This window comes from Plasmodium cynomolgi, chromosome 13, assembly GCF_000321355.1.
Source record: "Plasmodium cynomolgi strain B DNA, chromosome 13, whole genome shotgun sequence".
Lineage (NCBI taxonomy): Eukaryota > Apicomplexa > Aconoidasida > Haemosporida > Plasmodiidae > Plasmodium > Plasmodium cynomolgi.
This window is the reverse complement of record NC_020406.1, coordinates 1147040-1159632: the sequence shown is the minus strand read 5'-3', so window position 1 is coordinate 1159632 and position 12593 is coordinate 1147040. Positions and strand designations below refer to the sequence as shown.

At 47.7% G+C, this 12593-nt stretch overlaps 3 protein-coding genes across 3 annotated transcripts; 2 read left to right on the top strand and 1 right to left on the bottom strand.

Annotated features, from left to right (window-relative positions):
• Window positions 1-727: 727 nt before the first annotated feature.
• Window positions 728-2779, top strand: PCYB_133440 (hypothetical protein; the record flags this gene model as incomplete). The annotated part of the gene is made up of 3 exons (XM_004224369.1): window positions 728-1174; window positions 1721-1843; window positions 2231-2779. The coding sequence occupies 3 exons, from the start codon at window positions 728-730 to the stop codon at window positions 2777-2779; spliced, it is 1119 nt and encodes a 372-aa protein (XP_004224417.1).
• A 688-nt stretch (window positions 2780-3467) lies between these two features.
• Window positions 3468-5147, bottom strand: PCYB_133430 (GTPase; the record flags this gene model as incomplete). The annotated part of the gene is made up of 1 exon (XM_004224368.1): window positions 3468-5147. The coding sequence occupies one exon, from the start codon at window positions 5145-5147 to the stop codon at window positions 3468-3470; it is 1680 nt and encodes a 559-aa protein (XP_004224416.1).
• A 5139-nt stretch (window positions 5148-10286) lies between these two features.
• Window positions 10287-11906, top strand: PCYB_133420 (hypothetical protein; the record flags this gene model as incomplete). Its single annotated transcript, XM_004224367.1, has 2 exons — window positions 10287-10545; window positions 10576-11906. The coding sequence occupies 2 exons, from the start codon at window positions 10287-10289 to the stop codon at window positions 11904-11906; spliced, it is 1590 nt and encodes a 529-aa protein (XP_004224415.1).
• Between the last annotated feature and the right edge of the window lie 687 nt (window positions 11907-12593).

Below are 12593 nucleotides of genomic sequence, written 5' to 3'. Positions count from 1 at the left end.
AATAAGCTAAAAACGGGTTTGCAACGGAGTGACTGCCTCCCCCAATAGCTATCCCCTTTTTTGTTCTTTCTTTTTGCGCCTTTTTTTTCCGCTTTTTTTCTTCTTTTTTTCTTCTTTTTTTCTTCCTTTTTTCTTCCTCTTTTCTTCCTCTTTTCTTCCTGTTTTGCCTGTTTTTTCTTTTCTCCTCGCAGCGTGAGGGTTTTCCAAATGGGCGAAGTGTTGTAGACACATATTTTGCTAACCTCGCCCGTTCCGTCAAGACAGAGATGAAACGTCGCGTGGGACGTGGTGCCAGGTGCCAAAGGGGGGACTGTGCGAGTGGCCACAAGGCAGAACAGCTCCCCAAGGCCAACCGTTCCACATTCACGCGCACGTAGTGAAAAAAAAAAAAAAAACTGTTTTTTCGTTTTTCACGCATAGAGTGGTACACATTCTGGCGTAAAAGCTTAAAGAAAAAAAAAATTAAGAACAAAGAAAGAAAAAAAAAAAACTAAGCCAATCAAAACGCTCAAAAGAGTAGCCCATTTTGCAACAAAACTTGTGACCATTTCTGTGCATCACCCGAGCTCCCCGCGTAAAAAACAGAAAAAAAAAAAAAAGTCTACTCATATGCACATTCTCCGTGAAACACAAACCTGGTTCTACATAGACGCGCAGGAGGAAAGCTACATACCGATGTGTAGGGTGCAGAAGGAGTCTGTCTGGGATACTTTGCCTCTTCGTCACTATGAAGGCCGCGGAAAGGAATGCGCACGTGAGTAACCGGAGGCCGCCCTTACTGGTGGCGAAAAGGAAGGGAGCGATGCCCGTGCGTGAGAAGGGGGCGACAACTGCGCATGAGAAGGGAGCGACAATTGCGCATGAGAAGGGAGCGACAACCGCGCATGAGAAGGGAGCTACCTCCATTGGCCATGCAAGACAGAGCAGCCAAAAAAAAACATCCGCAGACGAACGAAAAGACGCACTAAAGATCAACATTAAAGGAGCCTCCGCCGAAAGCATCACCAACAGGGCGACAAAGGAAAAGGCCACCCCAATCATGCACCATAAAAGTGACAGGAAGAAAGACAAAGCGGTGAATGGAAGGACGAAGGATAAAGGAATGCACAGTACTGGATCCACCCACCCCAGTAGCAGTCATAGAAAGAACAACGCCGGTGTGGAGAAGCCACAAGTGAGGCCTAGGCCTTCCTCCCCATACCTGAGTAGCAGCCATAGAAAGAACAACATCGGAGTGGAAAAGTCACACGTGAAGCCGAAGCCTTCCTCCCCACATTTGGCTGAAAGTCACCGGAGTGAAGAATCACGAGCAGTAACAACCAGCATCGCCACAGTTGGGGAGACCCCCTCGAGCAGAAAGAAGACAACTCACATGGGGAAAATGAAAAATTTAAAAAAATATACAGATTTTAACAAGGGAAAGAATATCAATGATGAAAAGGAGGGAATCAAAAATATCGGGACTTCATGCGAAACGAGAGTAAGCTGTCAGGGGAACAGTAAGTCTTCCAAGTTCGCACCATTCACAGACCAAGGCCCACAAGGAGCACCCAATCCAATCATGGTAAGCTCACAAAAAATTTATTCACACAATGATATTCACATCATGAACCTTGCCATGGAAGACGAAATGAACAAAAAAGAAAAAGTGAAGAAGCTGAGAAATAAAATTTTAAAAATGTATAGTGATTTATTTCTACACCATTTTAGGAGTAGCCAGAATTTGGTTAAGTCCAGCGGGAACGCAGATTTAAATGTTTGCCTGAACAGAGAGAGTGTGCATAGCTTCCTTCGCTTGAGTTACAAATATAGGGACTATGAGTACTGTGTGGGTTTCGTGATGGTGTTGCTGCTCGATCGGCTGACCAACTCGGACGTGGAGTTAAGTCCGGGGGAGCGGGACGACTTGGAGAACGCCGTGCGGGCGTATAACTATCACACGTTGCTGGCCTACCGGGGCACCTTCAAAGCGTATCAGAAGTGCGCCTCGAACGGGGGTGCCAACGGTGTCAACGGTGCCAACGGTGTCAGCGGTGTCAACGGTGTCAACAGTGCCAACGCCGCTAACAATACCAACGCCGCCAACAATGCCAACGCCGCCAACAATGCCAACGCCGCCAACAGTGCCAACGCCGCCAACAATGCCAACGCCGCCAACAATGCCAACAGTGACCACGTGAAAGAAGCTCACAATTTTCACGATGTAAAAGACGTGCGCTATGCACGTGAGGGGGATGACCCGTCTGAGAAAAAAACCCTGCAAAATGAGAAAAGAAAAAACATTTGCAGAAGCATCCGGGGTATCATAAAGGATAAGTTTTTACTCAACTGTGAAGCCATAATAAACGTGGTGAACTGTATCCTGTGCACGATTAATGAGGAGAAGGAAAAGATATACTACACTCACCTGAACGCAAATCAGTACAGGACCATTTCTGATATCACCGAGACTGGGGTGAAATATAAATACGAGCAGCTAGCTAGAGAGACTTACAAGAAGGCATTCGAGTTAGCTCAAGTACACCTGGTACCAACGGATGTGCATTTTTTGCAGTTGGCTAGTCGCTATATTTCCTTCCTTTATTTCAACGTGGGGAAAGAACAGCTGGCCCTAAAAATTTGCACAGACGTGTTTGATCGAACGGCCGATGAGCTGGGGAATATGGAGGACGAGGGGGAGGCGGACAAGTGCCTCCAGATTCTGAGCAGGATGCGCTACAACATAAAGCGCTGGTCGAGGAAGCTCCACGGGAACAGCATCCTCTTCCTGGACTTCTAGCCAGGGAGGGGGGGCGGAAGAGCGGCGGAGTGGAGGAGCGGCGGAGTGGAAGAGCGGCGGAGCGGAAGGGCGGCGGAGCGGAAGAGCGGCCCGTCGACTGCTTTAATCACGCTGGTTCGTTTGCGCATGTTGCTTCACCGCTCTCCGAAGCAGCGGCTAACCAACGTGGGAACTTTTTTTTTTTTTTTTTTTTCTCCATTTTGCCACTTCCACGTAACGACAAGCAGGAGACGTCACTTTTGTTAAAAAAAAAAGAATCAATTTTTCTGAAGAACCAAATGGGAGATGTGCAGATGCCGAAGAGGTGCCTTCCCAAAGGGGGCGTCTGGGTGTCTGTGTCTCCCTTTCGAGCGAGAAGGTAAAAAATGCCTCTTCATAGATGTGCATAAAAAAAAAGGTTGCACCACTCCGCGGGGGAGTTCACAATCTGAGTTGCCATCCCTCGAGGGGGGAAAAACGAAAAAAGGGAAAAAACAAAAGTAGCAAATGTGGAAAATGTGGGACAAATGTCGGGTGAAAATGGGGGGCAACTGTGGCGAGCGAGGGGGAAGGCAAAAAAAGGCTCCCCTTGAGTGTTGGAGGTCGTGGGTCGACTTCTGCACATGCGAGCCGTACTCACTCACCTACTCACTCACTCACTCAGAGGGGGGGTTCCGCTGGCCGACTCGGCTACTGCGCCGGCCCGCTTCTAGCACTCCTCGGTCGCGACAAAGTTGGTCGTGCCACTGTTGGTCGCGACAAAGTTGGTCGTGCCACTGTTGGTCGTGACATCGTTAGTCGTGACATTGTTGGTCGTGCCATCGGTCACCAATTCTTCTTCCTCTCCCGACTCTGCCGCCAGTCCCGACTGTGACGCCAATCCCAACTCTGCTTCCCCTCCCGACTCTGCCGCCACCCCCTGTGCGGCGTGTGCCGCCCCGTCCGGGTCCACGTAGAAGGGGATCTTGCCCTTTATCCAGTCGTTAAGGATGATCTTGGACACGGAGGTGATGTCGGGCTCACCTCCCTTAAGCAGCTTGCCCATTTTCCTAGCCAAAATTTCGAGGAACTCCTCCGAGTTGCCGAACTGAAAATCTGCTGGAAGCTTGTACATGCGAAGCAGGTGTTCCCTGTTAACCATTTTAAAAACGTCGTCAACATAAAAATGCGGATTGGTTATTTTCTCCAACCTCATGGTGCACCTAAGAATTTTTTCTGAATCGTCAATATCGTAGGGTACAATTCCGGGGCAATCTATGAGATAAATTTTGCTCGTTAATTTTATGAACTGCCAATATTTTGTTTGTCCAGGTACACAGGCTGAAATACAAACGACTTTTTTTTTTAATGAGTTAATAATGGCACTCTTTCCAACGTTGGGGTAGCCAATTAACCCGATGTGAATATGTTTCTTTCTCTGATCTTTAAAGAACTGCGTGTACTGTCTGATTACATTAAACAGGTCATTCTTCCCAAATGGCTTGTTTATACTCGCATGGTAAGCAATGGTTGGATATTCTTTGGATAAAATTTTGATCCATTTTTGAGCCACACTCGTTGGTACTAAGTCTACTTTGTTTACAATAAGAATGATGTGTTTATTTGGTCTGTCTTTTTTTAAATTTTCCTCTAACCTTCTGCATCTAGTTCCTATGGGATCACGTGCATCTAGAACCTCCAAAATGATGTCGGAGCTGTCGATCACTTTGTACAGCTCCGTCCATATTCTCTTAGATTGTCCAATTTTTAGCAAGTGATCCTTACTGAATTTTTTTTCCACTTCTTTGTCCCTACTCTCGATTAGCGAGTTGTCCTTCTCCGCCTCATAGTTCGTTAACTTCCTCTTCGCATCATTTGCCAACTCTTCCAAGCTGCTGACATTTAATTTTGGTCTCTTCCTTTTTTTCTTCTTCCCGTACACGTCCTGGAAGTGTTCCATTCTGAGCAAGCTTTCGCTCTGATGCTTTTTCTTTTCAAACTGGGGGGCGGGCACGAGTCCGCTTCCGCTGGTTCCGCCGATTCCGCTGACACTGCTACCCCCCCCCCTGAGAAGCTCAACCGGAATTTTGGACCTCCTAACGACCACACTAAACGGGTCGTGCGTGGCCTCCTCCATTTTGTCCCTAAAAATCTCCAACTTGCTCTGACTAATAGTCCTCGTGTTGTTAAACCACTTAATGTTGGGTTCGATCCTCCTGACTTCATTTATCTTAGCGTTCATTTTTTTCAAGTTTGCCTTCGTCCTGTACATTTTGAGCCTCTTTTGCTTCTCGTCATTCTTCCTCTTTGCCTCATCCTTACAGATGGACTTCCCTTCCACTTTCACATTCCCCACAGAGCTACGCCCGATTTTCAGGCTCTTCAGCTTCAAGCTCCCCTTTTTAATCATCCTGCGTGGGGAAGGAGTCCAAGTACGGGGGGGGTTAGCGGTAGTGGCCTAGAAACTAGAAGCTCCCACTGAGATGTGAAAGACTTCTGAGACGTTCCCTTAGGTGATGTGGGTTGTACTGTGCTGTACCACTGGGGGGGTTGTCACAGCGGCTTTTTTGTTCTATATTATATTATTTTATTTTTATTTTTATTTTTTTTTTTTTTTGCTTCTTCCCCCCTCTGTTGTTGATAAAAAATTGTGAGCCCTTTTGTACGTTCCGAAAGGACTTCATACAAAAGGCAGGAGCTAAAAAAAAGAAGAAAAAAAAGGCGGCCTCTTCTTCTCTTCAGTTAAGCCGTTATTGTTGTTATCTTTTTGTATTGCCTGACTGACTCTCCCTACGCATTTGATTTGCGATTCCTTTGCAAATGGCGAGGTGAGAGGTGAAAGCCAAACGATGCGCTGCTCCGTACAGCATGTTCCATACAGCATGTTGTGCTTTCCCTCGTTGAAGGCTGCGACGGCGCTTTTCTTTCCTTTTCTTTCCTTTTCTCCTTCTTGCCTTGGCCCACTCCTCCAAATGGTTGAAAGTGGGGTTCCTCTTTCTGCTAACTCTGCTGAGGATACCGTTGCTGATGATGCCGTTGCTGAGGAACCTATGCTGAGGAACCTATGCTGACTATACCTTTGCTGACCATACTTTTCCCAATTGGGCGGAAAACATATCACCCTTCCGATGCGCACTTAAGTTACGCGGCGCGCTTCAACGTGAGTAGTGATAGAAAAGTCAGTCCCAAGTCAGAAACGATCGCCAATTTTTTGGAGGGAAAAAAAAACTACGTACCTTTTTTTGTGCTTGCCACGCTCGGATTTTTTTTTTTTTTTCCCCGAACGTGTCACCATGTTTCGATAGCGTACAAATGACCCTTCGCGCATGCCCATCATTACGAGCGGAGGAGGAAAGAGAAAAGAGGTGACTGAACGTTGATATGGTAATAAAAAACGTGGAATGCGGATCAATAGGAATGACCATTTTACGTAGCAATAGTTGCCTTTCCGAGGATGATTACCAAATGGCACATTAAGAGGACGCTTCCCCCCCAACCAACCACTACAAAATGAGGTTATATTTTTTTTTCCTCAACTGTGAGGGGGAAACTAATTAAGGAGTTACCTGAACAGAGCACTTAACAAAAATTCACAGTGGTGCTCATTTCCTGCGCACTTAAAAGATTGCATTATTTGGCATTCCCCCCCAAAAGGAGGTTCAATTTTTATGTCATCATTCGTTTGGGGACTACAACATAAGTTACTACGGAACGGTAGAACAAGCTCAGGTACACCTTCCAACTTGCGTGCCATCACCGAGGGGGCCCCCTTACAACGACTTTTCCTGAGAATGTAACTCCAAATAAAAAAACTCCCAGATGGTGGCCCTTCCATATGTCAGTCACAGTGGGGATGTTCCTTCCATTTTATGCCAATAATTGCGAGGAAAACAAAACGCCATTTCCATGTAAAAATGTCCCATTTTAAAGGAATCCCGGAGTGAACATATTTTGGGGTATATATATATACCCCCCTTTTCCGTACATCGCCATTTCGACATTGGCAAAGTGGTGAAAAGAAGGGGAGCGGAGACGAAGTGGTAAAAGGGGGACAGACAAAATAGAAACACTGGAATCAGTGAAGTGATTAATTCTGTAACCTGTGTATCCTTCGAAAAGTTCGTAATTTTTGCACCCCGATTGTGAATAATTATGAACAGTTCATACAAAAAGAGGTAAAATGACCAAAAACGCCTGAACGGTGCAGGCATTTTTGCCACTTTTACAATTTTTGCTACTTTTACCATTTTTACCATTTTTGCTATTTATTTTATCTTCTTTTTTTTGCAATCGTGTGAATTTCCAGTGGGCCGATAACCAACCCACACTTGCACTCGTTTGTGTGGCATGCGAAGTGGCGGGTGGAGATAAACGCGTCTTTGCAAAACGGAACGTCAGTTAGGAAGTGCGCGCGGTGCAAACAAAGGGGGGAGTAAAAGCATGCACCAGAGTGGAGGCTGGCCCACAAACCTTTTCTTCTTCTACCCCTGGTGTGCACGCGGGGGATACGCACATGCGCGCGTTTCAGCGATAAGGGGACCTACATGTAAAACTGCTTCAAAAAACGACATGCACTTTTACGGCACAATTCGGGCAAAATGGGGAAGCGGGGAAGCTGCGAAGCTGTGAAGCTGTAAAGCGGCTCCTCCTGTTATGCAACAAAGTGGCTGTTGGTTTTCCCCCTCGCTTGCGCGCTCCATCACTGGAAGCAGTTATAAGGCGGAAAGAAACGTTTTGGGGCGACGTGGATTTTATTCCCCCAGTTGTCCTTCGCACCTGTCGTAGGGGTATGTTCTTTTTTTTTTTTTGGCATTCCGCTTATGAAATTTCCATACCCCTCCTCCTACGCACGGCAAGTGTCCACTGCGTGCACGCGTCGTCTTCCGCTCAACATGTGCAAGAGGAGCAAGAGGAGCAAGAGGCGCGAGAGGTGCCAGTGGTGCGATTGGCAGGTGCGGCAGGTGCGGCGCATGAGGCTTCCATAACAGCCGCGCAACGGATGTGCAGTTCTCGCGTAGTGCCACCTACGCATACACGCGCACGTGCATATATGTGTATGCAGGTGCCCCTGTGCACGCAATGGATGCAAAAAATAACCTCCGATGTTTTCCCAACGAAGGGCAGACAAAAAGGAACAGTGTCCCGCGCACTCTATACCCCCCCTGTGGCATTCCTGCGCATGAAAATGAATGGCAGGAAAACAAAAAAGGAAACAAAGGAAAAAAAAAAAAAAAAAAAATCAAATAAATAAATAAACAAAATCAAGTGAAGGCAAATCAGATCGGAAAAAAACGTAGAAAAAAAATTCTTCTTGCCTCCTTTGAGCAAATTGCCCCTGTATTCTGCAGTCACTGCAGCGCATGCGCGCATGGCGTTTTGTGGGCATCCTGAAGGGCGTGTGAGGAAGGTGGCCAGGCGGTGTAGTGACCAAGCTGCGCAGTGACGAAGCGGTGTAGCGACCAAGCTGCGCAGTGGTCACGCGGAGAAATGCTGGCGCCACGACGCGATGATGCGATGAAGGGGCAGTTTTAACGGCAGCACGCAGTTGTTCCCCGTGGAAGTGCTGCGCCTTTTTAACCGATCGAACGCTCATAGTTATCCCCCGTCACTGCGCCATAAACTACACCTCGCGAATTTCCAATTTCCCTGCGCCCACCTCTGTGGAGAGAAAACTCAGGAGGCCCATTTTGTTTTGGAGGACCCTGCGGAGTTTGCATTAACAGTATCCTTCGCTCCCCAGCTATGATTGATTGTCTTTCCTCGTTGACCCGCTTCGTTTCCCCCCCATTTTACATCCTCCGCTTATTTCTTTATCCTTTTTTCCTTCCACACTAAGCTTGCACAACTTTTTGCTCTCTCCTTGGGTGACCAGCGGGAGCGCGTTAGCAAGCACGATTTGTAGCTAGCAGAGTACACCTTGCAGAGTGCAGCTTGCCGGATGAGACCTGCAAGGACAAACGCGTGAAAGACGAAGCAACCGCCCATGTGAATGCAAACAGGAGGGTCCGTGAAGGGGCACTCCCCACTTTGCACGCGTGGGAGAACTCACGTGTCGTTTCTCCATAACCTCGTTAGATACAGTCCGTTCGAACCCCTTGTTGTGATTGCAAACGCGAGGGGGAGGCGTACATCTGATGAGCGTCATCCTCACCGGTTGACCGTCTGCCCGTAGCGTTTCCTAATGCTTTTCCCTAGTCGCAACCATCATTACTTGCGTGGCTGCCACTAAAGGGGTAACAGTCACATAGGAAAAGGGCTTCCTCTCCCCCCCACTATTTGATGAACACCTCCGTAGTGCCCCTAGCCCATGAGAACCAGTCAAACAGAAGGAACAACAAACTAGAACAAAAAAAAAAAAAAAAAAAAAACTATTTAAAAGACCAGCCACGTCTAGAGAAACGGGAGTAGTTCATTCTCCTCCATGTGGTTAGCAGATCAGTGCATCAGAGGAAGTGGGACTGAGTTTCAGCCGATTCTTATCTCCCTCGTAAGCAACTCCTATAAAATAGGGAAAGGTGTGCAAAGAGACCCTAGTTTTAAGTTACCACCTCGACACAGACATAAGGCCAAGTAGAGAGCGCATGTTTGAAGATTCCCCCCCCTCCACTTCCAGATGTAGACGCATATTTGGATAACAGAGATTTAAAAAAAAAAAAAAAAAATTGTATTTTTTTTTTTTTTTTTTTTTTCCTGCGAAAACAGCAGCACCTCATCGGTGTGGCCCATGAAGTTGCTGCTGTGTTGGCACAGGAGCGTGGGAAGCGCAGAGGGGGACCTCCGAGTGCAGGCGCGAGCTCGGGGGATAAGACGAGGAGGCGACGAGACGAAGGGGCGCAACACTGGTTGGAGCAGGAGAGGTGCAAAGGAGGATGCACTCCAAATGGGGGGGAGTACTGCCATTGGTGGAAAAGGGGAAGGGACTGACTGGACTGCTCAGGCGAATGACTCGACTGCTCAAGTGAATGACTCGACTTCTCAAGTGAATGACCGGACTGCTCAGCTGAATGATCCCCCCGTGGGGAGAACCTCAGGGGAGGAGACGCAAAGTGCCCCCCGTCACCACCCAGTCGAAGGAAGCAAAAACTGTTGCGCCCACGTCGATTTCGCAAAGACATTTCCGCGTAGCAGCAACGGAGTGGAGCGTCAGATGAAGGAGTCGTGCAACCCCCCGTTTAGGAGCACTCGTGCGCATGCAATCCGTTTCATGTGTTTCCACCAAAGAGAGACGAATAAATCGAGTTGCTTCACAGAAGGGAACCCACTAATAAGTAGCGCTGATCTGCCAACTGGAGGGGGGAAAGGGCCGCTCATCCCCACGAGGGACAGTCGCCAAGTAGGTAACCCCCCTGCTAGTGGGATGAACAGGGTTAGAAGCAAACTAGGGCGTAGGAAAAAAAGGAGAAAAAAATGGGCATGCATGGAGCACGTGCTTTTGTGCCATTCGAAGTTCTCCGCGTGTTGGTTTGTGAAGGAGGTCAACAGAACGTACAGATGCATTAGGATGAGCGGCTCGATGTGCAGCGGTGTTGGGGTGGGTCGTCATGGCGTGATGTCCAGCAGCGTTGGGGTGGGCCACTTTGACGAGAGCGCCATTGGGAAGGATAACCAACTAGAGGACAAAGCGGCCCCTCGCAGGGAAGACGAACGTGCGAAAAAGAGGGGCATTCTGCGGGGAGAGCACAGCAAAAAGAGGGGGAGCCTAAAGAAGGTGGGGCTGCGGGTACACTGGGAGGATGGCAAAGAAGGTATAGATGCCTCCTTTTTTGAGGGTGGTTCGTCTGGCCTAGATAGGGGAGAGGGCTCTCATGGTAACTCAGACGGTGCCTCTGACTGCGCAGTGTTTCACATCGACGATGGGGAGGAGAAGGCCAAGGAGGCCGCCACCCCAGGAGGGTCTTTCCCCCAAGGAAGTAGTGCTCCACGTGGAGAAGAGACTGTGGAGGAGGTCTGTGCAACACGCTTTGGAAGGGGAGGAGGACCCCTACATCCAAGCGATCTAGGAGAACCCCCGCACCAAAGCGATCTCGGAAGACCCCCGCACCAAAGCGATCTCGGAACACCCCCGCACCTAAGCGATCTCGGAAGACCCCCGCACCAAAGCGATCTCGGAGAACGCACCTACAGCGAAGTCGACGCGTGCACGGATGTGTTGAGAGAAACGTTGTCGAACTCTACCATGATCGACGACATAACAGATTTGCAACCAATCCATTTAGCAACGAAAGAAGGAAACATGGAGTTAGTGAAAAAAATGATCAAGTCAGGAATACACATCAATAGTAAAACGAAGATAAGGAAATTTACGCCGTTGCATCTGTCCGCATCCAAAGGAGACCTAAACTCAGTCAAATTTTTAATCGAACATGATGCAAATATTAACGCTCTTTCATGTGATAATGAAACACCTCTATGGTGTGCCTCCATGTCAAACCATCTCCACATTTGTAAGTATTTTTTAACACATGGTGCTCTACCGAACGTGACGACACAAGACAAGAATTATGACTCTCCTTTGCATGCAGCGTCTATGATAGGAAATCTTGAGATCGTAAAATTATTAATAGAATATGGAGCCGATGTGAGTTGCTTGGACTCGAACCAACTAGAGCCAATCCATTATGCAGCCTTCGAAGGACATAAAGGAATTGTGAAATACCTGATTTGGAAACAAATCAGAAAGGCAGTTAATACAAAAATGGAAGAAGTAATCAAGGCTATGCAGAAATACGGAGTGTATTCCAAAACGGTAGAGCAATTATATGTGCTTAAGTGTAAGTCTTTTTATAAAAAAAGGATCACGAGTAGAATACTATGCTGTGCTATTACTTCAGGAAAGGAGAAAATGGTTGATATAATTTTGAGGAGAGGTGCTGATCCAAATTACTTCGATGTGCGATTACAACTGTGCCCCATCCATGCTGCTTCCATTACAGGGAATTTGAAAATATTTAAAAATTTGGTCAGGAGAGGTGCAAACATTTACGCGAAAACGGGATGTGGAAATTCAGCAATTGACTTAACTGAAAATTTGGAGATTAAACGATTCATTTTGGAACACTCGAGAAGAATTAACTTGAGGAATGCCTGGTTGGTTAGACGACGGAAGAGTGCCCACGTGCTCTCTCGCCTTTCCCCCGACGCGTTTTACTACGTGTGCTCCTTTTTGTGATATGCACAAGTACGCACAAAAGAGGGGGAAGTAGTGAGGTCCCTCCGCCCATTTGGGAATGCTTCTCCCTGTGCATCTTCCCGCGGTGTAACCAGGGTATGCCTTCCCAGCTACACACCAAATGGGGAGAGACAACACACTCTCTATGGGGTCATTCTATGGGGTCATGCTGAGGGGGGCCCCTCGAGTAATCATCCCATTCATTGCTGCACTCCTCTCCAGGGTGGGGGAGTCCTTACACGTTTAGTTTGTCACCCGTTTGGGGCTTCGCAATAGGGGACTAGTCGTCCAGCCCACTGGCGCTCCCACTGACCATTTCGCATTGGGTGAAGATTTGTCCCTGCATGAAGTTCAGTTAGACTGCCGCTTTGCCGCTTTGCCGCTTTGCCGCTTTGCCGCTTAAGCAGCCGGAGCCACCTTTTTAAGATTCGCACTAATTCACCTTCATCGATTTAATTTGTTCAACCTGCCCCTCCAGTTTGTGATTCACCTGTGATTCGTTTTGCCTGCATACTCGTCTGATTCGGTTCGTTTGTGTTTTTACCCCACCCACGTGAGCAGCGGCATTCATACCGTCCTCGTTAGCCATTTCATTTTTTTTTTTTTTTTTTTTTTTTTGTGCATGTGTGTGTGCCTGTTTTTTCGATTCGCCTGACCTGTTCAGGCAACTCATTTTTGTAAGATTAT